The 22671-nt window shown below is 55.7% G+C and overlaps 9 protein-coding genes across 9 annotated transcripts; 5 read left to right on the top strand and 4 right to left on the bottom strand.

Moving 5' to 3' along the window:
• Positions 1-89: 89 nt before the first annotated feature.
• Positions 90-2264, top strand: MIND_00502200 (UBIQUITIN-CONJUGAT-2 domain-containing protein; the record flags this gene model as incomplete). The annotated part of the gene is made up of 11 exons (XM_037361816.1): positions 90-274; positions 328-460; positions 511-561; positions 608-705; positions 750-804; positions 856-885; positions 934-951; positions 997-1048; positions 1100-1312; positions 1365-2007; positions 2060-2264. 11 exons carry the CDS (start codon positions 90-92, stop codon positions 2262-2264), a joined length of 1683 nt encoding a protein of 560 aa, XP_037222108.1.
• A 193-nt stretch (positions 2265-2457) lies between these two features.
• MIND_00502100 (E2 ubiquitin-conjugating enzyme) lies at positions 2458-3256 on the top strand (the record flags this gene model as incomplete). Its single annotated transcript, XM_037361815.1, has 6 exons — positions 2458-2466; positions 2515-2596; positions 2649-2744; positions 2796-2884; positions 2936-3083; positions 3144-3256. The coding sequence occupies 6 exons, from the start codon at positions 2458-2460 to the stop codon at positions 3254-3256; spliced, it is 537 nt and encodes a 178-aa protein (XP_037222107.1).
• Positions 3257-3383: 127 nt separating this feature from the next.
• On the bottom strand, positions 3384-3875 carry MIND_00502000 (5-hydroxyisourate hydrolase; the record flags this gene model as incomplete). Its single annotated transcript, XM_037361814.1, has 4 exons — positions 3384-3521; positions 3570-3657; positions 3704-3800; positions 3848-3875. 4 exons carry the CDS (start codon positions 3873-3875, stop codon positions 3384-3386), a joined length of 351 nt encoding a protein of 116 aa, XP_037222106.1.
• On the top strand, positions 3849-5023 carry MIND_00501900 (rRNA processing protein; the record flags this gene model as incomplete). The annotated part of the gene is made up of 6 exons (XM_037361813.1): positions 3849-3898; positions 3938-3981; positions 4026-4139; positions 4190-4346; positions 4393-4524; positions 4573-5023. The coding sequence occupies 6 exons, from the start codon at positions 3849-3851 to the stop codon at positions 5021-5023; spliced, it is 948 nt and encodes a 315-aa protein (XP_037222105.1).
• Positions 5024-6727: 1704 nt separating this feature from the next.
• MIND_00501800 (OPT oligopeptide transporter) lies at positions 6728-10211 on the bottom strand (the record flags this gene model as incomplete). The annotated part of the gene is made up of 23 exons (XM_037361812.1): positions 6728-6919; positions 6973-7031; positions 7076-7208; positions 7255-7317; positions 7361-7388; positions 7434-7567; positions 7614-7680; positions 7734-7792; positions 7851-7881; positions 7926-8017; positions 8067-8295; positions 8342-8448; positions 8504-8627; positions 8683-8774; positions 8824-8963; positions 9021-9079; positions 9130-9280; positions 9338-9442; positions 9493-9547; positions 9594-9693; positions 9740-9807; positions 9854-9984; positions 10028-10211. 23 exons carry the CDS (start codon positions 10209-10211, stop codon positions 6728-6730), a joined length of 2403 nt encoding a protein of 800 aa, XP_037222104.1.
• Positions 10212-11106: 895 nt separating this feature from the next.
• On the top strand, positions 11107-13442 carry MIND_00501700 (Mitochondrial intermediate peptidase; the record flags this gene model as incomplete). Its single annotated transcript, XM_037361811.1, has 4 exons — positions 11107-11583; positions 11629-12118; positions 12162-12806; positions 12850-13442. The coding sequence occupies 4 exons, from the start codon at positions 11107-11109 to the stop codon at positions 13440-13442; spliced, it is 2205 nt and encodes a 734-aa protein (XP_037222103.1).
• Positions 13443-15780: 2338 nt separating this feature from the next.
• MIND_00501600 (Homeodomain 1) lies at positions 15781-17194 on the bottom strand (the record flags this gene model as incomplete). The annotated part of the gene is made up of 3 exons (XM_037361810.1): positions 15781-15926; positions 15983-16350; positions 16395-17194. 3 exons carry the CDS (start codon positions 17192-17194, stop codon positions 15781-15783), a joined length of 1314 nt encoding a protein of 437 aa, XP_037222102.1.
• A 173-nt stretch (positions 17195-17367) lies between these two features.
• Positions 17368-18860, top strand: MIND_00501500 (HD2 homeodomain mating-type protein; the record flags this gene model as incomplete). Its single annotated transcript, XM_037361809.1, has 3 exons — positions 17368-17895; positions 17940-18053; positions 18102-18860. The coding sequence occupies 3 exons, from the start codon at positions 17368-17370 to the stop codon at positions 18858-18860; spliced, it is 1401 nt and encodes a 466-aa protein (XP_037222101.1).
• A 2004-nt stretch (positions 18861-20864) lies between these two features.
• MIND_00501400 (Homeodomain transcriptional factor) lies at positions 20865-22559 on the bottom strand (the record flags this gene model as incomplete). The annotated part of the gene is made up of 4 exons (XM_037361808.1): positions 21577-22559; positions 21222-21532; positions 21094-21174; positions 20865-21043 (listed from the first exon to the last, which is right to left on the bottom strand). Exons 1-4 carry the CDS (start codon positions 22539-22541, stop codon positions 20865-20867), a joined length of 1536 nt encoding a protein of 511 aa, XP_037222100.1. The 5' UTR covers positions 22542-22559.
• Positions 22560-22671: the final 112 nt, after the last annotated feature.

Here is a 22671-nt window from a genome sequence, read left to right as displayed (position 1 = left end):
CAGGTTACTGGCAATGCAAACTTGTTAGGAAAGCCGGAGCGAGAATAGTATGGAAAGTGACCAGCCATCACAACAATTGCTTCTAAATCATGCTCAACATAACACCGGGGAGTGTTCTTACCACCACCACTATTTGTTTGGCGCGGTCGATGCAGCCTCCGACCCGTACTCCGAGGAAATCACTCTTCGATAACAAACATGGCCAACGATATCATACCTTTGAACACAAGAAAGCACCATACCCTCTCGCCTATACCAAGAGTGTCTTTGAACTGTGCGCAAATAAGGACGCCGGCAGTCCATCTTTTATTCATGACGGTTACACAGGGAGTCTATCGATATGCGCCTAGTCCATCATATGAATGATGGCTCTGTCTCCTTCGTCGACTTCACCGACGAGAATTGGACCGCGGAGGGGTCTTCTTCCACTCCCCAAAGGTCGCTCGATCTAGGTTGTGGTGTATGTTGGCATGGGAAAAGCTAGCAGCGCTCTAACTGACGCGTGGATAGACTGGGGCGTGGGTCATCGATGCAGCCAAGGAATGGCCTGACTGTGAATTCGTGCGTGGTCTATCTTGCTCCATACGCGTCACTGACAATTCGAAAGGTCGGCTTCGACCTCATGGACATCCAAATACCGCTTACCAGTCTTCCATCCGACTATGCTTCTATTTCAGAACGCGTATCTTGGGTACATGGCAACTTGTGGGTCAGTCCTCGTCAGCTTAGTCCCGATTAACCACTAGCAGTCTAACCAACAAACTCCCTTTTGACGACGACGATTTTGATCACGTTCACATTGCGGTACGCTAGCCTATATAGACTAGCGCGTGGGCACTCACTTCAGCCACGTAGGGGATCGCACAAGGCGTCCCAGAAAACAAGGTCAATACCTTTTTTTTCTCCTTGCAGCACCTTATTGACAATCCTCAGTGGGGACCGTTGTTTGAGGTTTGTTCGACGCTGATTAAAACACTCAACTCAAAGCGAATGCAGGAAATCAATAGAGTGCTAAGGCCGGGTGGTGTCGTGGAGATTGTAGAGGATGGTGCGCTACAGTCGCATCTGATACTGACACTAAGCGACTAACTTTACCAAGACATCATCTTCCCACTTCTGCCGAAATGGTTTACTGCCCCTCTCCGAGCACGTCCACGGAGGACAACCTCCGTTCATTTTCCCAACGGCACACATCGTGGCCTATACCCGTTCGCAGATACCCAGTCCGATGACACACAACACGATCACGCGCTCTTAGAGTCGCTGTACAAGTCTGTATTTGAAAGTCGCTTCATAAACCTTAACCCCACAGGTGCGTTAAATAATTATTTGTACACTCATCTTAACCAACCAACTCTGAACAGCCATTCTCCCCAGTTATTTCACGACATACTTCAGGCATGTTACTCTCGGTCCTGTGATATCTTTCTTCATGCCCCCCGTTCCGCCATTACAACCTCTTCCTCCTCAAATCATCACATCCTATGTGATCGACCCAAACTCAGACACGTTAGATTCTCGCACATCTACCGTGTTTGCGTCTCCCAGTGAAGTCAGAGGGGCATCACTGTCTTTCTCATCTTCTTCCACGACCACAACCGATTCCTCAATATTCATGAGCACTCGGCGAAAGTCGTCTTCTGTTTCGACTTACGAGAGCTCGGAAACAGCTCCCAAGGAGACTAATGGGGTTCCTGACCCACCAGCAGTCCCGCCAAAAACATACACATTGGATATGGCTGTTGACGAAGAGCCTGCATCTCCGACTGCATCACGAAAACTCTTACGAAAGCAACTTGGTGCTCTCAATGAGCGATCGCTTGCCATGCATTTATATCGATCCTACCAGTTCGTCCTCGCATGTCAAGAGGAAATGTGGGAAGAGCTGAAAGATCGGTTACGAAACCGTAGAAATGAGCTTAAACCATTTGGCTGGGACGATGACGAGGAGTTGGAGGAGTTACAGAGCCGCAAGAAGTTTGAGCTGCTTGTCGACCGGTACCGGACGTCAGTCAAATCTAACTCCCATGTTGTTGTTACTGACTCATGTTGTCTCAAGCGACATGCAGAGCCGAACTTCTGTGTGGTGTTCATTGACGGGAATTGGATGGCCGTTTCCGCCACGGGAACCGCTATCTAAAGCGGAGCTGATTGAAGAGGAGCGGATTCGGGCAGCAATGCTGGAAGCACGCCTTTATGCAGATTTGGAGGAAGACAGTGTCCCATGTCGTGCGATGAGGGTACTGGTTGGTTATAAACTTTGATGAAGTGCGGTCTTGAAAAGACAATGTAAGAATACGATTAGCCACAACGCAGCCTTTTTGTTGGAGGCTGTCGCAAGCCATCAAACACTGCCCCAAAAGGGAATATACATAAGCTAAGCCTGACCACGCTAGAGTCACATCCTTGTTCCCTAACCACCACCTACCCCGCACACAACCCCACGTTTGAGAAACCATGATCAAGGTACGCGCGCCATTCAGTGCCTAGATAGCCACTAAGCTCGCATAACAGATTTGGAGCATGAAAAAGAATGAGGACGCGGCTGCGAAGAAGAAGCCCAAGACGAGTGCAGCTCAGATTCGAGTGCAAAAGGGTGTGCAGGCCACTCCCTTCGTTTTACTTCCATTCGCTGACTACTCATGAAGATTTGACCGAACTGGACCTGCCGTCGACGATGAAAACCCACTTCGCCGATCCTGCCGATCTCCTCAACTTCACGCTGACCATTACACCGGACGAGGGTGCGCGAGTCCCTATTTCGTTCTGCCGCATCGACTGACAGCAATAACCAGGTATGTACAAGGGTGGCGCGTTTGTCTTCTCCTTCGCGATAAACACCAACTACCCACACGACCCCCCAAAAGTCAAGTGCACCCAAACAGTGCGTGGTCTCCACAGTTCTGTTGCTGCCTCGTGCTTACCACATTTCTAGATTTATCACCCTAATGTCGATTTGGAGGGCAACGTGTGCTTGAACATCCTGCGAGAAGACTGGAAACCGGTACTCAACCTTAACTCGGTCATGGTGGGGCTGCAATATCTCTTCCTCGAGCCGAATCCAGACGACCCTCTCAACAAAGGTCCGTTGTCGTCGTGTTATCATGCTTGGGCCGATGCTGACGGATCGTCTTTCATTACAGAGGCCGCGGCGGAAATGAGCAGAAACCGCGACCAATTTATCTCCAACGTCAAAGCGTCGATGAGGGGCCAACATCTCAAAGGCGTTCAATACGCTAATGTCCTTGTACGATGAGAGTCTTTCGACCTCCTTCCCTTGTTTGTACTACATCTGCATTCATCGGCATAGACACCTCGCAGTAATAGATTGTGGATTGTGGAAATGCCTTCCTACATACTTCATGCTATATAATCTCTCATTTTCAGCTACCTCGATAAGTGGTGAACGAGTAAGGGCTTATCAAGAGCGGAATGTGATGATGTTCGGCAGGGTTCTCCAGGTCAAAAGCAATCTCCACCCAAGGGTAGAAACACTTGCGACCAGAACGTTCAAAGTACTCCTTGAAAGCGGTAAGCCTCCGTTGGAAAAGTCAGGGACAAGGGCGTACTTTTGGTTTGAATATAATTTTATATGTGCCTGCGGGAAGGGGTTGTGGGGGGAGGAGATCAGAGCATCGACCATCCGCATTTGTTTCTCTGCCTTGTGAGGAGGGGTTCTTGGCGTAAAGTCGAGAGTATCTACCCGGTTGCAAGGGATGTGAAACTGCTATTGTCTTCGTTCAAGCTTTGGAGATGGACACTGACGCCCTGGGCGGGTTTTCCGATAGAGGAGTCGAGGACTGCCCTGCTTGAATATCGCAACGAAGTTTGGGCTACGAGCACCGACCATGGCAAGTAACTGGCGACTTAGACATGGACGTCTAATCCGAAAGCTGATGTGATCGGAATCGGATAAAATTTTGTCAAGGACGGTCAGGATGACTTCGGCCCCGCCCTTCGCAAAGCATTTGGCGTCCAATGGTGCTGACCTTTCCCCGCTTTGGGCTGTATCTGACCCCAGGAAGACAAGAAAACGCGCGACAAGGCGGTGAAATCGCTCGCCACCTTTCTCGCCATGGACGAGCGGGACCCGATCTCGAAGCCCGACATGGACAAACTATGGAAGGGAATCTTCTACTGTACTCCCCTCAACCTCATATCAGTTCCGTTTCTGACTTGGAAGAGCCAGGTTTCTGGATGTCCGATAAACCGCTCGTCCAACAGGCCCTCGCCGCCGATCTGGCCGAGCTGCTGCTCACAACAAGCTCCACGACCTCCGCGCTCTCTTTCTTGTCTGGATTCTGGGAAGCTATAGTGCGCGAGTGGAATGGAATAGATCGACTCCGGTGCGTTCTCAGCGCTTCTGCAAGACATTCTTTTCAACCATGTTAGGCTCGACAAATACTACATGCTTGTGCGGAGGTTTATAAACGCCACATTCCGACTGCTGGCTGGCGCCGACTGGGCTGAGGACGTGTGCAACACATATAACAAAATGCTCACTCGCGAGGGTGGTCCGCTATGGTAACGCTTTCTTTCTTTATTCACACACAAGTAATAACGCTGCTCTAGCCCTAATGACCAGCGAGTTCCCTCTGGCCTCGCATATCATCTGGCCGACATCTACTTAGAAGAGCTGGACAAAGCCGTCGCAGCGACAGAGCCACCCCCACTTCCCGCCCCGCTGTCCACCCTGCTCTCGCCGTTCATCTCTCTGGCGGCACAAACGCCCACCAGCATCACCTACAAACGGATACAATCCGAGGTCTTCTCGCCTTTGCTGGAGGCATTAGCAGCGGACGACGCCCCACCCGCGAAAAAACGGCGTTTAGATCCAGACTACGCGGCGCTGCTTGCCAATGCGTGTTTCGACCAGCCGTCAACAGGGAAACTCGACCCGACCACGCTGCGGCAAAAGCTGTTGCGGAGGATATTCGATGTGGCTAGCGAGCCAGAGACGCGGGACTCGAGTCGGCGGAAGATGTATGCGTTGTTTAGGCAGAGTACGGGCGAGGAAGACTGAGTACGAGAAAAAAATCACATCTTTGCGTGGACACGATCACGTGCTCGCGACGCGACGCGCTTGAGTGAACTGTCTGCAGCAATCCGGAGGTCCTATTCAGAGCCCACAGTGGTCTTCCTGCCCGCCACGGGCGAACGTCATGACTTCTGTGCCTCTGTTCAGTGCTGCAAAAAATAGGAGAATATACAGAGCGAATGACTAAAGCCGAGACTATACTTTCGACGAAGCTCACTCGCATGCTCTTGTCTACAAATGCACGAGAAAAAGATTGGTCGTGTTTCTATTCAACTAATCACTCCCCCTTGCTGGGGAACAAGGTTTCAAGTTGTGAGAGGACGAATGTTCGCCAAGCTGCCCCAGAAGGCCAGCGCCAGGTGGTCGCGACTCCACTGTTCTATACCCTGCTCAAGACTGATGTCGCCCTTTCCGCGGTAAACCACGAGAGAAGAGTGTACGTCCTCGGTATCGTGGAACGAAGCGGTCAGGCCGGGATAGAGTTGAGTGTAGTCTGGGAATAGGTGTTTGCGCTGGGCGAGGCGAACGCAATATTCGTGGTAGTGCTCGTGGCGCTGCCGGTATGCGTCATACCACTTGAGGGCGTTTGAGGCAAAGTCTGGAGGAGGCGGGTTAGATGGCCTCGGATAGGAGTACCAGCGTCCGTAATGAGAGGGGTCGGCATCAGCTGAGTTCATGAAGCCAAGGAAGAGAGTAATATGCGCGAGCTCTTCACAGCCGAACTGATGACCGAGCAACGGGGAACCTATGGGGAGCACCGGGAGTTTGCGGTGGCAGTGGTGGAGTGCTGACTCAGAGAACCCGACGATGTAACAACATAACCCGCCAGTGAGATGTGCTTCGGGAGGTTTGCTGGGGTCCATCACGTCCAAAAGAATGTGGCGCAGCTGACTGCGATCCATTAGCCCGTTGAGCTCGATCCCCGCGTCGTGCATAAACTCGAAAGTACGCGCAATCAATAGCCTGTTCTTTTCGGTGTTGTACTTGGTCGACCTTAACTTGGTCCACGGAATCCCGCACCACTGGGTGAGACTGAACAGCACCTGCCCAGCCCACTCGCCCGTCTCCATCACAAAAAAGCCGTAGTGCCTCGGTGTTATGATGCCCATTGTCGACCAGAGGTGCCGCGATGAGAATTGCGCGTCCTTCGCCAAACGTCGATAAAGGGCGTAGTGGTTAGAACTTGTGTCTTGTGTCGCCTCGCGAGCATGGAAAATGAAGCGCAGACAAAACCGCGAACCGTCATAAGAAACGCCTTTCGCGTGGTAAATCTGATGCGGTTCGAATTCGCCATTCCCCCAAGATTGCGCATTCAAGAGCGTCATGCTCATCCGTGCGTGGTCATTGGGATTGGTGGCAAACAAGCACTGCGGTGGGATCATAATTTTGTGCGTCGTTTCGGGTAAGCTGACAAAGGAGCCGCATTTTATGGGGAGACGCCAACTCTCTGCGAGGAATTGGGGAAATGGTTCGATGCCATCCGAGTCGAAGCGAATCTGGAGGGAGCGCATGAGGGCCCCTGAACTGACTGTCACGGTCACGATCATCAGGCAAACACTGCTGCAAAAGCTGCTACAGACAGAAGATATTCAATGGCCACTGAGGCTCAGCCAAACTAGGCGAAAAAAATCCTTGTACTTATCGGCGTCTTTAGACGGGAACGATCACGTGCTCGCGACGCGACGCGTCTCAAGTGAGGCGTTTGCAGTAGTCTGGGTTCCCCACAGGGTTTAACGCCCACGTCGGGAACACGGTGGTCTTTCCGCCTGCCCCGCCGACTGCAAATGAGTACACGAACGTCATGACCTCGGTGCCGCCATCTAGCGCTGCGGAAATCAGGAAGTTGTATTTGCGGTAGAACCCCGGTCGGTAGTTGCGCAACTGGGGGAGTTTCAGCAAGCATTTCCCAGTTGCTCTGGCAAAAGGTAACGAACATAGTACTGGGAAAAGATGCAGAGCAGGAAGGTCATGAACACGGAGGAATTGATTCCGCCTAGAAAGGTTGTCAGTGATAGCGCTGGAACTGGTCATACCTACCTGAAAGGTAGCCGATCTGGGTGCAGATCATCGGCGTGATAACTCCGTCGAAATGTGCGTTGGGGTAGTATCGATGGAGGATGTAGAAGGGTAGGGGGACAAAAAGCCCGATGATGATGCTGAGAGGGACCATCTAGTTGATATAAGCGCTCAATAATGACCGAGTTGAGAAAGAATACCCCATATGTGCTTGAGGGGGAGTAGAGCTGTTTCGAAAGCGCGCCCCACGCAATTGCGTCACTCTAGGATCTGATCAGTCTCACAAACCTTGTTAGAGGATTGTACATTGAACGACTGGATACCAGCCCCGCTCCTGTACAATATATGAGTATCGTCGATTGGATTATCAATGAGCTACCATGTGTTCGTTCCCTGAACCGAGAGCAGGATTGTGCGGTGGGAGGACACAATGATGCGCATTAAAACGTAGTTGATGAGAGCGCCGACGATCGAGCCCACACATTGCATTGTGAACGTGACGCGTGGCGGAAGCTGCAGTACTCTGGTTAAGGTAGATCTTCATTAACCAGTGCAGTACCTTCGTGTATTGTCCCATTTTGAGGTCGCGCGTCATAGATCGCCCTTGCTCGGTGGAATTATAAGCCCTGGAACGGAAATAAAGGTCACTTGTGTCAAGGTCTTAGTGAATGGGCCGTACCACAGCGTAAAATACATGTTGGCGATGGGTTTCCCGGGGAACAGGCCTGCAGCCAACATCTATAGAGACGAGATATGAGTGGTCTTGAACGAAATATGTTAGTTGAGGTTGACATACACGGGCGATGTCCTCTGTTCCCGGAACATAACTAGCAAATTGAACTCGTGAACCCCAGTTGATGACAAGACGTACCACAGAATCGAATAGAGGGTCGAAATGATGGGCAGGAAAAACGCGGCAAAACCAACTGCAATAAAGAATCCCCACCAAGGGAGCTGCGAATGCTATAACATCATCAATGAGGTCCTCGTGCAAAATGGGGCATTAATTGACTCCGGTATAGTTCGTGGCCATCCCCATCGCGAGCGACGCAACGAAAACACCTGCATACCAGGACAGCGGCACCTCGTCGTAGACCTTCATCTTGAGATAGTGCGGGTCGTCACACTTCCTGCCCGTCTTGACGGCGTTCCACACTTGTTTTCCGTTGAACAGCAACATATGCGTAATTGTTGCCCCGAACGATAAACTAGCGCCTATTTTCGCAATAGTATAGCTCGCGCTAAACAAGAAGTTGAGAGGAATTTATTCGACCGATGAGCCCAAACCTAAACCACGGAAGTCCCACTGTCTCCAGTTTCTGTGTGTTCAGCGTGAAGTCGTCATTGAGGATCAAATCTTGATCGTAGATGGTCCCATTTTCGAAGAACAGCAGCTATTTGTTGGTTTGAGATCATGATGAACGTCCTGAATCTTCGTGAACCACTAACCTGGGAGATAAACGGGAAGTTTTGGGCATGCCACACTGTTGATATGTAGCCCGAGATCAGACGAAAAATATTTAAGAAGGAAAGTAGATAACCGTTAGTCGCATATGCTCCAATGAAAGACACACTAGCAATACACATCAGCATTGTTGTGTCATGTGGAAATCGAAAAGGCAGCTCACATGCAAATGAGGACGCCAGTGAACAACGACAATTGTGAAGCAAGTGGTTGGAACAGAGCACCATATGCAGAGCCTCCAGAGCCTAAATCATCCTGCGGATGAATACGTTGTACATGGAAGAACGAGATGGTGCTGACCAACGTAGTTCCAGTCGAGACAGATTGAGAACAGCCCCAAGCCCTCGTTTCCTGCCGCACCACCGAATATCCTGGTTACCCATGCACTGTCTTGACGCGCCAAACAGAAGACCGAAATACCAGTCAAGGTCGGAGCGATGTATTCTAAACTTCATTTAGCGGATTATTTGAAGATTTGTCCAGCTTTTACCCGGGAACCACTCCCAAACGACTTTGGATTCGTTAGACTAAACCTTTCCGAGTTGGTGCACAACTCACAGCTGGACAGAGAAGAATGAGACAATGAACGAGTAAGCTATTAGGCGCTTACATTCCAATAAACAGAACCCAGAAGAATTTGACGCGCTTCCTCTGGAGGATACTATCCTGGCCTCTAAACAGGACATCAAACATCTGGATCGTGGGGACGAGGTTCGGAAACACAACGTATGTGGGGTACACCAAAAACGTCCGCATCATCCCTTGGCACGACCATAATATTTTAGCACCGAAAGCGGGACGTAGTCACGAGGGCTTACCCGCCAGCCCGTAGCCCACCAGCTGACTGCTGAGGAGGGTAAATATAGCGATCGCGGGATTCGGTTTGAAGTGGTAGAAGAGATCATCAGCGGCGAAGATATTGACTAAGCGTCATTTTAGATGGGGCAGCAATCAACGCGAAAGGATAACGCACTTGCAAGAGCGCCGTGGGTAGATGCCGCGGCCATAATCAGGATACCGACGTTCTCCTTGCTGGATTTTGGGTTGAATGCCTTAAGCAGATAGACGAATCACTTGCATATTGAACGGTCCGGGGTTCATGAATCGCCAGAATGCATTATTGGACATCTTGTATCGTCTATGGCCCGGGCCAGGAATGATTTCCGCAAGGATTCTGGAGGAGTTAGAACGACTGAAGATGATCATAACGAACAACATACTTTCCGAGGGCGAAGCTCGCGACCTGAAGGAAGAGCTGGCTGACATAGACTGCTTGGGGACGGAATGCCTAGAGAGATGAGCCTACACGCAGTTGCCGCCACGCAAGACCTTACGAATATTTCACCCAGAACAGCGCCGAATGCAGACAGCCCAAGAGCAAGAAACCACAGCCGGAATGTCCACACAGGGAGGGTTGGATCGTCATGCAAGGAGATTAGGCGGGTGCTCCAGTCAGATGCAGTGACTGGGAGATTGAGATTGGTCAAAACTTATGGGAGGGCAGCTACCGATTGGTTTCTCATGCCCAGCAGCATCCATGTCGATAGCGCGGATGTCCTCAAACACTTCTCCGACATCGTCGACTGGTACTGTGTCGACATAGTCGAGCTCTTTCGAGCCCTTCTCGTCCTTTTCGTCAAAAGACGGCGAAGTCGGAGTTCCAGCACTCGGGAGGGTTTGAACAGCGTCCATGTCAAGACCCAAGATGACGAAAAGGTGGAGACTGCTTATATAGCACGCGCAGAGATAAGGGGTAGCAGAGGAAGACGGGACGCTGGAGATACCGCGAGAAGCAGTGGGTTTGTGATCGCGTGGTGGATTGCGGTCCGCTCTATTCCGTACAGTTTACATTGAGAGAGTAGGAGAAAGAATATGCAAGACTATGCCCGACTCGGCATGCGGGGTTTGACCGCCGCTATTAATGGTCTGCATTGTATTCAGTGGAAAAGATAGCGGTCACAGAGGGAAGGACATACGATGGCCTGTGGTATGCCGTCCATGCAGCAGCGCCGAGCGCAACTTCTAACGCAACCCAGACTGAAAGGGTCTATATATTTGGTCAGGAACAGGCCAACACGGGGTAGTTTGGTTGCGTACACTGCGGCGAGCGACAATAAGATTGAACATGATGTTTCTGAGGGTGGTGGTGTCCGTCGTTCTTGGAGAGACTTGCTTTTTAACGGCGAGGGATGCAAGTCCAGACCACTGGAGCGAGCGGACTGGGCCGCATCCGTGCTACTCGAGAGCTCGGTTGAAAACGGGCGGGTGACATCACGGTCTAGAGCTTGTTCTGGCCGTTGGTTTGCAGGATGGAATGTAGACTTGATGTATGCGTCTTATTGGCAGCTGAGGAGGTGGGTGGCACACAAAGAACCCGAGGGGGTTGAAAGTGTTGAATCCTGCGAAGTTTCTTGCATCGATGGTGAGAGGAAGCAAAAAGCCTTCGATCACGGCGATCACTGCATCACATAAGCATGGTTTTCAAAATCAACCACTCTCCAAGACTCCAACCAACGGTGGCCAACTCCTTAGCCCGACATCTTACGGCGAATGATTCTGGCTGGCGTATGGTGACTATAGACCTCGCATGCTCTCCCAGCCAGCCACACGCGTCGTTGGACGGCTCTTTAAAAGCCCTTCTATAAAACTCGAACACTATTACCGCTATGCCCACACCATTCCAGCGACGGCAGACGACAGAGCTCTCAAAGAAGTTTTCGACCAATCGCGCGGCACTCAGTCTTCCTCAGGGCCTCCCACCGGGTTGTTCGGTCACCGCACACTAACCTCTCCCGACGCGTTGTTTAAACTTGCTGACGCGACCGTCCTCCGGGCCCAACTCTTGACAAAGCGGATTCTCCGTGCTAGAGAGTCGCGCAGGGAGCTTTCCCTCGTTATAAAAAACATAGACCGCCTGTACAGTCTTGTTGCAGGTGTTACAAATGCCGCAGAGCTGATCGAAAACTCCCATCCAGACGAGAAATGGGCCGAGGCGGCTGGCGCAGTCCATCGTAGGCTAAGAGACTACACGAACACGTTAAACGGGCATGCAGGCATATTAGCAGTAAGTATTCCTTCATTGCCACTCACAGTTCATGAATCTGTGTAGGTCCAGACTGAAGTACTCGACAATCCATCCCTCATGAAGTCGTTTTCGCCTGAGACACGTGCCACGGCACTCCGCTTTGCGCGCGACGAGCTGGAAACGTCGCCGCGGCGGATTCGCAAATCTTCCGCTCTCTCAACCAAGATTTCCAGCCTTGGTCTGAAATATTTACATGGCGCTGTGGAATATGGTGACCCTCCGCGCATATTGCCTGCCCATCTAGAAGGGCTGGATGACTGGCTGGGCTTCCCAGATGGCCTTCCGGAAGACGGCATCATTGTCAACCCCGGCTCGCAAGAAGCCGAGATCATCATGCGCATCGGGCCGGATGCCGAGGCCCGGCGGCAACTCTATATCGCGTCGAATACAAGTCCCCCGGGTCAGATTGAAACCCTCCACTCTATGCTGCGCGCTCGCGGCCAGCTTGCGCGGGTATCTGGAAAATCGAGCTACGCTGAGTTTGCATTAATGAACAACATGCTCAAGACACCGAGTAAGTGCGTCTATATGCATTTTGGTAAAGCTAACATCGGTAGAACATGTGGAGTATTTCCTTGACACACTGCTCAACCAGACGCGTCCTGCGACGCAAAAGGCGCTGGACCTTTTACGTACACAAAAGCAAGCATATCCTACTGCCGCAATCAACGCCTGGGACATTGACTTCTACGCCGAACCTGAACCGGAGGCATTTGCCGCCCTCCCAAACCTCACGCTGGGCACAGTATTCATGGGCCTTTCACGACTCCTCCGCCATATATACGGCATCTCTCTCCGCGTAGCCGATGTTCCCTCCAGCGAATTCTGGCACCCTGATGTCACCAAACTCGAAGTCGTAGACGAGAAGGAAGGCGTGATTGGCTGGATATACGCCGACCTCTTTGCGCGGCCCGGAAAAGTGCGCGGCGCGGCAGCCCATTTCCTCCGTCCGTCCCGAAGAACAGACGACGACGATGAGGCGGGAGATGGGGTCACTCCTGAGCTGCAAAAGCAGATCAAAGTTTCGCAGGAGTTCGATGCACATGGCCGGCGCGCATTTCCAGGCAGAGAAAGGGTTTACCAGCTGCCCATTGGTGCCCTGTTCGCGGACTTTCTGCCGCCCACGGCTGAGGGTGATCCGCCGGAGTTGGTTTGGCAGGAAGTCAAGATGCTGTGGCACGAAATGGGCCACGCGATGCATTGTGAGTTGTGAATGACTTACTGAACTTGTTGCTCAAGAGACAGTCATGCTCTCGCGCCCGGATTTTTACAGTACATCCGTCTCCGCCTGTCCCACCGACTTTGTCGAATTCCCGTCCACGCTGATGGAACACTTCCTCACCTCCACCCAGGTCTTCTCTCTCTTCGACAGTGGAAGCATCGACGAGAAGTACCTCGCCGACCCCTTCCCTGCTATCCACACCCACCAGCAGATCCTGCTCGCGATGCTCGACCAGGCATACCACTCTCCAAAGGCTCTGGAAAACGACTTCGACTCGACTGCGGAACTGAGGCGCATTTATGATCAGTATAGTCTGATCCCGCATGTCCCCGGCGCCACGCCCCAGACGCGCTTCAGACACCTCGGCAGCAGCCCCGTGTCGTACTACGGCTACCTCTTCGACCAGGCCATTACGGGCAAAGTGTGGCGCGATATATTTTCGAGGGACCCGCTGGACCGAGCGGCAGGCGAAAGGCTGCGGCGGGAGGTGCTAAGCTGGGGCGCGAGTAAGGATGCGTGGAAGATGCTGAGTGAGCTGCTGAGAATGCCAGAGTTAGAGAGCGGTGGTGTGGAGGCAATCAAGGAGGTCGGCAGCTGGAGTGAGGACATGAATTGAACTACGGTATAATGCATTTCACCGTATGTATCCATGCTGATTTGGGCTCTGTTTCTTTGCAGAGGTGTTGAGCATAACTGGCCCAATCAAGGACTTTTTTGTTTGTGTTCGTAACTTCTTAGGGCTGGGCTGAACTTGAACAAATGTGCAATGCATAAGTGGTGGAGAGGGGAGCTTGGGGGTGAGTTTACCGCTTACAAGCATCATTTCGGTCGCAATGGCTCACTGGCCACATTCAATATCTTCCGTAGCAGTCTTCGGTGGGGTCAAATTTGCGTGTTGAGGTTGAGAGGTGGTGATGGTGACCGTGACACCAACAGTCAGTCAGGGGCCATTATGGCCACCCTTCAGATTCGCTTTTCCGGTATCGAGCCACCATACGAATCCATATTCTCAGCAAAGAGCTGGAGTCTCCCCGTAAAATGCGGCTCGTTTGTCAGCTTACCCGAAACAACGCAAACCATTTCCATCTCGCCGCGGTCCTTGTTTTCCACCAACCCGGGCGACAGCACACGCATGCCTGTGTCGCTCTCGGATGCGCAAATCTGGGGAATAGGAAAGATGGATCAGATATTTTACGCCAAGGGCGCCTCTGTCGACGGCTTTCGATTTTGTCTGCGGTTCATTTTCCGGGCGGAGGAGGCGTTGGAGAAGGACTCGGAGAACTATGAACTCTACATGCGGCTGGTCCGGGATGCGCAATTCTCGTCGAGGCACCTCTGGTCAACGATGGGGCTTATTACGCCGATGCACTACGGCTTGTTCGTGATGGAGACGGGCGACTGGGCGGGGCGGGTGGTGTTCAGCCTGACGCAGTGGTGTGGCCTGCCCTGGACACGGCTGATGATGAACAAGTACAACACCGAGGCAAACAGGCTACTTATCGCGCGGACATGGGAGCAGCTTCACGACACGGGCATCGAGCTGAATGGGATGGACACCCACGGCCAGCTTCGCCACATCCTTCTCGACCTCTCTGACCCTAACCTCGACGCCCATCTCACCGGCAGGCTGCGCTGCTACATTGCTGGCTTTTCCGATGCCGCGCTCCACTCATGCGACCGCAAACTCCCCCTCCTCCCGCTCGGCTCCTCGCTCCTTGGCCACCAATTCGGGTGCGACGAGCTGACAAGCCTGAGCGTCTTCCTGGGGTTCATGAACTCCGCCCACTGGTGCAACTTCTTCTGCGACTACCCCATGCCGTCCAGCCCGCCTGACGCTGCCTTCGCCGCCTCCGCGCTCGCCTGGTACGACGAATACGCCCAGCGGCACCCCCGTTACTCCGGATATCATGTTCGTCTCGCCCAGCGCAAGCGCCTGTTCCCAGGCTACACCCAGCCTTATTCCGGCCTGACTGCTTCGTTCCAGGATACCGAGGACGAGTACTCTCCTCTCGTGGTGCACCGCGGAGCAAGTGAGATTTGTCTCGAGGAGGGTATTGCACATTGGAGCCGCGACCACCTGGCGTTGGCCTTGAACATTCGACCCCGCACAAACCTTGCTCCGCGCCCCGATCAGTAGCGGGAGTGATTAGTGGAATAGAAACAAGACCAATCTTTTTTCTCGTGATGACTGCAAACGCGTCGGGAGCACGTCAATGTTCCACCATACATGCAACAGTAAGTAAATGCATCAGGCATAACCCATACCCAAGAACAACAAAAAAGCCACTAGTACATCTCTCCGCAATCTGTCCAAAACCACAGCGCTTTTGTGTCGTCAAACCCGAGCCAGCACCGCGGCCCGTGTCCGCTCCTCCAGCGTGCGCAGCCCCGCATCGTACCGCGCGCTCAAGGCTTCAACAGCCCGCCGTGCCACCTTTGGGTCTTCGCGGACGAGCGCCGTGCTCGCCGCGGCCAAGGCGGCCTCGGCCGCGGCCCGGAGCTCACGTGCCTTTGCCAGATATAAGCCGTTGACTGCGTCGGCCCGCGCGCCGGCGGCGGGGCACCGTGGATGGGTGCAGGTGCCGGCAGCGATATGCGCGGGGCTTGGGGAGGGATACTGGCGAGCTTGTGGGTGGGGACGGTCCGCTGGATTATGGCGGTGATTGCATGCGCGGTGCGGATGATGGAGCGCAACTTGAAGGCCATATGCATGCGCTCCTTGTCAGCGGAAGTAGGGGGCGCTTGCATAAAGGAGGAGGCGTGAGTGGGTGTTGAGGCAACACACGGCTTATCAAGAGCTCACAGACAATGCGGAATTTGAACTGGAATCTGGGCTGTTGCGGCACGGGAAAGAGATGCAGACGGATGAGTGGCAAAGAAAATCCATTAGAGTAAGCATACTACATATCCATAGCAAAGCAAAGCGAAGCAAACATAACAATACACCATAAGCACTACGTGATACACTGCACAGAAGCGTCAAGCGGGAACGCAAACGGGATGTAGCTGTCAAAGTAATTCGGGTCGCCGAAGCCGTGCCCGACAAAGTCGTCCGGCTGGTACACGAGGGGGTCCGCGAGGGGCAGGCCGAGGGCGTCTACTGCGGGGTGTGTCAGCGCACAGAAGGGACAGGGAAAGGAAAGGAAGGGAACGTACACGAACAGTCGATGCCCAGCACCTCCATCATGCTCAGGTCCAGCGGCGGGACCGGCCCGGCGGCGGCGGCGGATAACGTCAGCGTCGTCTGCGGGAGGCCGAGCGGCGTCAGCGGCGGCGGCGTGTCGAGCTCGAGGAACGCGGCGGGGTCGAACGCGTGGATGTCGAGCACCACGTTCGGGTCGAACAGGTCCAGCGCCGGCCCGGGGTCCGCGAACCACGCGGCGAGGTCGGCCGGGTCGCCGGAGAGCGCGAAGATGTCTGCGGGAGATGAGGCGGTGGGTGTAGGGTCGGAGACTTGTCGTTGTCGTGGTTTTTTGAGGGGTGGGGAGAGCGCTGATTCTGAGAGTCGGCGTTTTCGGGATGGACTAAAACTTATGAGTGAAAATATTCAGGCGGAAGAAGGTATTACCTGGACGTTGACGCGCCCACATCCGACACGGGCAGACTACGCGCCTGCTCCCTCAGATCAGGCGTCATATCCTTCACCGCCGCGGCGATCTTATTCGACAGCGCACTCGGAATAAACCGCTCCCCATACACCTCCCGCGCATTCAGCTCGATCTCGGCGAAGCGGCCCTGGAGGCCGGGGGCGAGTGGCTGTGTGCTGGCGGGGTGGAAGTAGCGCGCGGCGGCGGCGAGCATGTCCGCGCGCCGCCGGCCGAACTCGGACCGGAGCAGCGCCGTCCACCCGATCCGCCGCCGCATCGACGAGAACCAGTCGGTGATCCGCGACACGGCGCAGGACGACTCGGAGGCGAGCGACTCTTTGACGGATTGGGAGGGGTACGGCGAGTAGAGGTGCTTGAGCAGCCACTTGTACGCCGGCTCGATGTAGGCGGGCTGCAGAGAGTCTTTTGTTTTGATGGTACTGGGAATGGGAGACGGTTTAGGGCTCGCGCGACGGGTGGGTTTTGCTTCCTTGCGAATAACAGGCGCGTCACGGTCGGGGTCGGCAAGCTCCATGAACGCGGCGAGGTGCGCGTCTTGTTCTTCACGCGCGGCCAAAAGAGACTTTGTGAATATCGCAATTTCCGAGGCAACGACGCGGGCAGCGTCTATAACGGCGGGGTCTGGAGCAGCCAAGTTGTCTATGTCAGCCTCGAGCGCGGTCCACTTGTCGAGCAGCAGCTGGAACTTCTCGATTGTGCCTGCCGTTGCTGCGTCTGCCAGGACGGTCTCTACCTCCGCAACGCGTTCGAGGAGCGACATGCAGGCAGGGGGAGAAAGAAAGGTGTGCAGGCCAAAGAGCCATCACTCGCCGCGATTAGACCTGTCACAGATTCAAACTCAGCATTGTGCGTCTGCCCATCACCCATCATGGCATCACTTGCATTGTTCCTCATAATGGGCTGGGTCCAAGCACCCCCTTCCTCCCACCCTCGATGGCGATTTCGAATTTCAGCCCCATGGCCAGCCCCAGCCCCAGCGGACCCGCCGCCGCTGCCAGCGCACTGACGCCAATGGCGATGTTGGCCACACTCCTCAAGACTGCGAACGCGATGGCTGCGAACATAAAAGCCCTCCCAGTGCCCTCTTGCAATGTCCCACCTCCAGTATCAACACCAACCCATAAAATTGGCCGCGAAATCGCGGCGCCAAGCATCGACCTCCCGCTCCCGCCGCCGGCGACCGACAAGCTCCTGCGTCTCGGGCTGCCCGCGCCGGTCGCCGAAGAGCTCTCTGCGCGGCACCAGGCCGCCGCCAAACAGCTGCACATAAGCTCGCAGGCGGAGTACAGCCAGGCCTGTCGCCGACTCGAAGGGGAGCCCAACTCGCAGTCTTTCGTGCTCAGGGCCGTGTCCGAGCACCAGCTCGCCTATACGCAGGGCCTGAAGCGGCTGGAGGACGCCATGTTGACTCGCGCGCATAGCGTCAAGTCCGCCATGGCCAAGAAAGACGACTTTAACTATGTAGGGCCTTCTTTTTTTTTCTCTACCAAGCTCACTATGCACAGGACTTTCTCCCCGTACTGATTGCGACCTATTCGCGGAATCCCAAGCCGAGCCGGGCGGACCAGCTCGTTCTCGCAAAGAAATCAGGCATGTCGCGGCGCCAGATCGAAGTCTGGGTAGGTCTTTTCCCCTATTTTTCGATACATCCACTAACTCGTCTGCAGTTCCAAAACCACCGTGCGCGCGAGAAGAAACGCGCCGTATCCCGTGGCAGCGCCGGTATCGACGACGAGGACGCTATCCGCCGCATGGAGGCCCAACTACCCAGCGTCTTCCTCGTCCCGCCACACCTGCGCCAAGACACATCCCCCGGCGGCTATGATCCGGTTATTCCCTTCTTTGGCGACGGCTTCGGCGCCGGCGTTGTCCCCAGCGACGACGACGATGACGACGAGGAATGGGACGAGCCCCCGACGAGCGACGCCGAAGACGACGCCGAGATGACGCCGCCGCTCGATCTGATGCGCGTCCTCCCAGATGCAGCACCAATCCCGTCCTTCGTCGAGCTCTGCCGCACAGCATCCACATCCACATTTTCCTTCCCCGCACCCTGTTGGAGACGCACCCCTTCCTCTTCTTCTAACCCCGTGACGCCCATCGACTTCCCCGCGATCGCCGAAGCATTCGCTGGCCTGCACATACGCGGTCCGGCGCCGCCGGCCCGGTCTTCTCCGCCACCCCCTGCTGCGCGCCACGCGCACCCCCAGCGCTGTGCCCCAGCCTCGGCGCAGTGGCCCCACCGGCCTGTCCCTCGCTTCGGCTGCGCGTCCCTCGGACTCCGCACGCGCCGCCCCGCGCCGTATGTGTGCGGCCCCCGGGCGATGCCGGGCTGGACCGCGGCGCTTGCCCGGATGCGCGTGGGTCCTTGTGCGGCCGGCGCCGGCCCGGGCTTGGACGGGGTGGCGAAGCGGCAGCGGTGTTGAGTGGATATGATTATGGTTGTGTATAATATAGTGTACAGTAGTATGTCCCAGGTATATCCAAGTTAGACCAAGTTTCTGTTGCCTTGATGGTCATTGGTAGCACACTGCAAAAGTTTTTTTAGTGGGAGTTGTTTCCCATGCTCATCGTTTAATAGGGCGGTGTTTGTCGGGTACCATCTGCAGAAGGGCAGACGATCGGGATAAACCTGGCCAGCGTATCATGTCCTCTATCGACTCGTACCCCCGCAATCCCCGCTTGCCGCGACCAAGTGCTCCAAAAAGACAGACCAGCTTCACGCATGGCCTCCGGCGGTTCCGGCCACCGCCATCCCGGTCGTCCGGAGCTGATTCCAAAGGCAGCCAAAGTTGCACCCTGACCCCCGCTGTCCCCCGCGCTGCCGCCCCCCCGACAACCCGCGCGCAGCCCCAACCCCAAGCCACGCGCCTGCCCGGCCCGGCCCGCGCAGACCCGCGTTTCGGAGGGGGCGGGGCCGGCCCAGTATGCTGCCAGAAGCCGGGCCGCGAGATTGCGCAGGCAGGCGGTGGCCCAGAGGGGCGTGCCGGGCCCGCCAAAGCACGGCCGTGCGCGAGGGGCCGGGCGATGTCGGAAGGGGCGGGCGCGGGCTGTCCCGCAGGTGTCGGCGGCAGGCGTCTGGGCGTGGGCACGAGCGGTGACCTGCGTGACCGGCGATCGCTCTTTCTTCCCAAGCTGTTTCTCCCCAACGCGCCGCCGTCCACCAGCGACAGCGACAGCCGGTCCACAAGCACACCTGCAACCCACCCGCTTACAAATGGCCACCCCCTCCCGATCCGTGAAACAGTCGCGATCACCGACTGGCGCTCGTCGATGCGGCGGCGGATCGGGTGGACGGTCCGAGTTCGGCCGGCGGCGCGCTACTTCCGCCCCGCCAGACTCGCCCCCGGCGCTGCGCCGAGAGCGAGCTGAATGCGCGGGAGGTGTATGGGGAGCGGTGTATCCCGAGCGCGCTGTCGAATAAGATCGCCGCGGCGGTGAGCGCTTGCCCGTGTCGGATGCGGGCGCGTCGACGTCGAGGTAATAGTGAATATTTTGACTCACAAGTGTTTATCAGCCCTCCCCGCCCCTCAAAAAATCACGCCAGCGGCACTACACCCACACCGGACATCTTCGCGCTGTGGATCCGGGCCCCGGGCCGGCGCTGGACCCGAACGTGGTGCTCGACATCCACGCGTTCGACCCCGCCGCGTTCCTCGAGCCCGACACGCCGCCGCCGCTCGGCCTCCCGCAGACGACCGGCGCCGGGCCGGTCCCGCCACTTCCCCAGTAGACGCCCTCGGCCTGCCCCGGGCCACGACCCGAACTACTTTATCCGTAGTGTTTGTGGTGTATACTTACTCTAATGGATTTCATTTGATGCTGGCTTGAATAATGTGTCTCCACGATGCCGCGCTCAGCACCACCGAAGCGATACGACTTCAACCAGGACTTGTTGCCTGTGCTCACTGCGGACAAGTCGGGCATGTCGCGGCGTGTGCAATGGATTTTGAGTTGACACTCTTTTCCAGAACCGCTCGTGTGCGCGAAGAAGAAGAAGTGCGCCGTGTCACGGGGCAGTGCCGCCGCCGGCATCGACGACGAGGAACGTCCTCCCTTCGAGCTCTGCCTTACATCATCTTTTCCTTCCCCGCACCCTGCTGGCAACGCCCACCTTCTTCTTCTTCTCCCCCTGTGCACAAGCATTCGCCGCGCTGCGCATCCGCGGTCCGGCCCCGGCCCGGTCGTCTCTGCCGCCGCCGCCGCATGCCCGGCGCTGTACCCCAGCCTCTCAGTGGCCACAGCGTGCCGTCCCCCGGTTTGCCAGTGGCTGCACGTCCCGGCGCCGTATGCGTGTGGTCCCCGGGACGCGGAAATATCTTTGCTGGCTCATCATAGGTGACGATGTTGAGAACATAGCCTCGTCTCTGCACTATATCCACATAAAAATACAGTTTACTATTCGCTACATGTAATCATATAATCATATCTCACTGGAACGCCGCAATCTCAAAGTCAAACGCGAGCGGGGGCACCGGCGACTTGCCAAACAGCATCTCCGGGCCCGGGCCGGGGCTCAGGAACGGCTGCTCGCCAAACACGAGCGCGTCGTGCAGCCCCGGCGCGGTGTACATCCCCTGCGGATTCGTCAAGAACGGCATCGTGTCCACTAAACAATGCGTCAGCAAAAGGTTCTATAGAAAGACACAGGACACGCACTGGAGTACTGCTGCAGCAGCGTCTCAATGGTGTCGTTCGTGAAGTCAAACTGCTCCGGCGACACGTCGAATTGCGGCAGCGCTGTTGTCTTGTCAGCAACCAGAACAATGACTGAAAACAAAACCTACATAAACCAAGGCCAAGCCCCGACGGCGACGGCAGCGCAGAGCTCGCCTCGCTCGCACTCGAGTCGTCCTCGGTGAACAGGCTGAACGCCGCCGCGTCCCACGGTATCACCGCCACCGAATCCAGGTCCAAATCCGGCGGGGGCACAGCGAACCAGTCGGCCAGCGCGTCGAAAGCGGGCACGTCGACGACCGGCATCGACGCGCTCCGCACACACGGCCGTTTCGATATGCCGCCACTCGCGTCCGACTCGGACAGCCGCCGTTTCCGGGAGTTCGGTGAACCGGCCGGCGTCAGCTCATCATCATCATTTCTATCAACCATCAGCCCATTGTCCACACAATGGAGAAACCATACCTGGGGCGTTTGCGGGCCAAATCGTCGTCGTAGTCGGGAGAGGTGGAGCGGCGCTTTCCCGCGAGCTTGTCCCGTCTGGCCTGAGCGTCGAGGTCAGGGGACCAGCCCTTGACCGCGCTGCCGAGCCGTCCAACGAGGTCGCTCGGTTTCAGCTGGGCAGCGTACATCTCTTTTGCCAATGCTTCGATTTCGACGAATGCGCCCTTGACGTTCGGTTTGAGTGCCAGACCGTCGTTGTCGTCGTCCGTGTCCTCTTCCTTCTTGATGATGTGTGGGGTCCCTTGCACCACGCCAAAGTAGGCCCGCGCAGCTTTGAGCATCGCGCGCTTGTCCCCTCGGAACAAATGGCTCCGCAGATGGTGGTTCCACCGCATCTTCCGTCTGGCTGAGCCGAACCACGACCGGATGGCGGCCTCAGTGGGCTGGTGGAGTGGGTTGGGCGAGGCAGCGCAGGCGGCAGCGTGGATTTTCGTGATGGTCGCAGAGGACGGGTAGGGCTTGTAGAGGTGTTGGAGCAGCCATTTGTAGGCGGGCTCGATGTGTGGGGGCAGTGATGGCGCGGAGGGGCGGGGGACGGAGGCGCGGCCGCGTCGGGGTTTGGGGGTGGGGAGTATTGGGGGCGGTGAGGGGGATGTGGGAGAGGTGGAGGATGAAGTCGAGGGTGTGGGTTCGGGGTTGAGGTCGAGATTTTGAATCAAATTTCCCAGCTCCTCAACAGCGTCCTGCTCTGCAGAAGCGGATTCTATGAGGTGGCTGGAAAGAGTGGTGATACGTTCTGCCAGCGTTGCGGCCAGCGTCATAGTATCCGCATCTATGGTGCCTTCTGCAAGTGCCGCTTCAAAATCCACGAATATGCTTTCCCATGTCGTGTGAAACGACGCAAGAGCATTGGAGTCATCCGCTGAGATAGCTTCGAAGAATTGAGACTGCGAACTGAGTAGTCTGTCGCGGATGGTGGAGGACATGGTGAAGGTTTCGAGGAAGGAAGGACTGTGCGGTTGACATATTGATCAGTGATGCAGATTCAAACTCCGCATTGTGCATGGTGATCTGATCTTTCGTATATATTATCTATGGTCACACATTGTCACTGCC

This window comes from Mycena indigotica, assembly GCF_014461135.1.
Source record: "Mycena indigotica strain 171206Taipei chromosome Unknown Mind.scaff0004, whole genome shotgun sequence".
Lineage (NCBI taxonomy): Eukaryota > Fungi > Basidiomycota > Agaricomycetes > Agaricales > Mycenaceae > Mycena > Mycena indigotica.
Note: the sequence above shows the minus strand (reverse complement) of the source record. Positions and strands in the feature narration are given on the sequence as shown.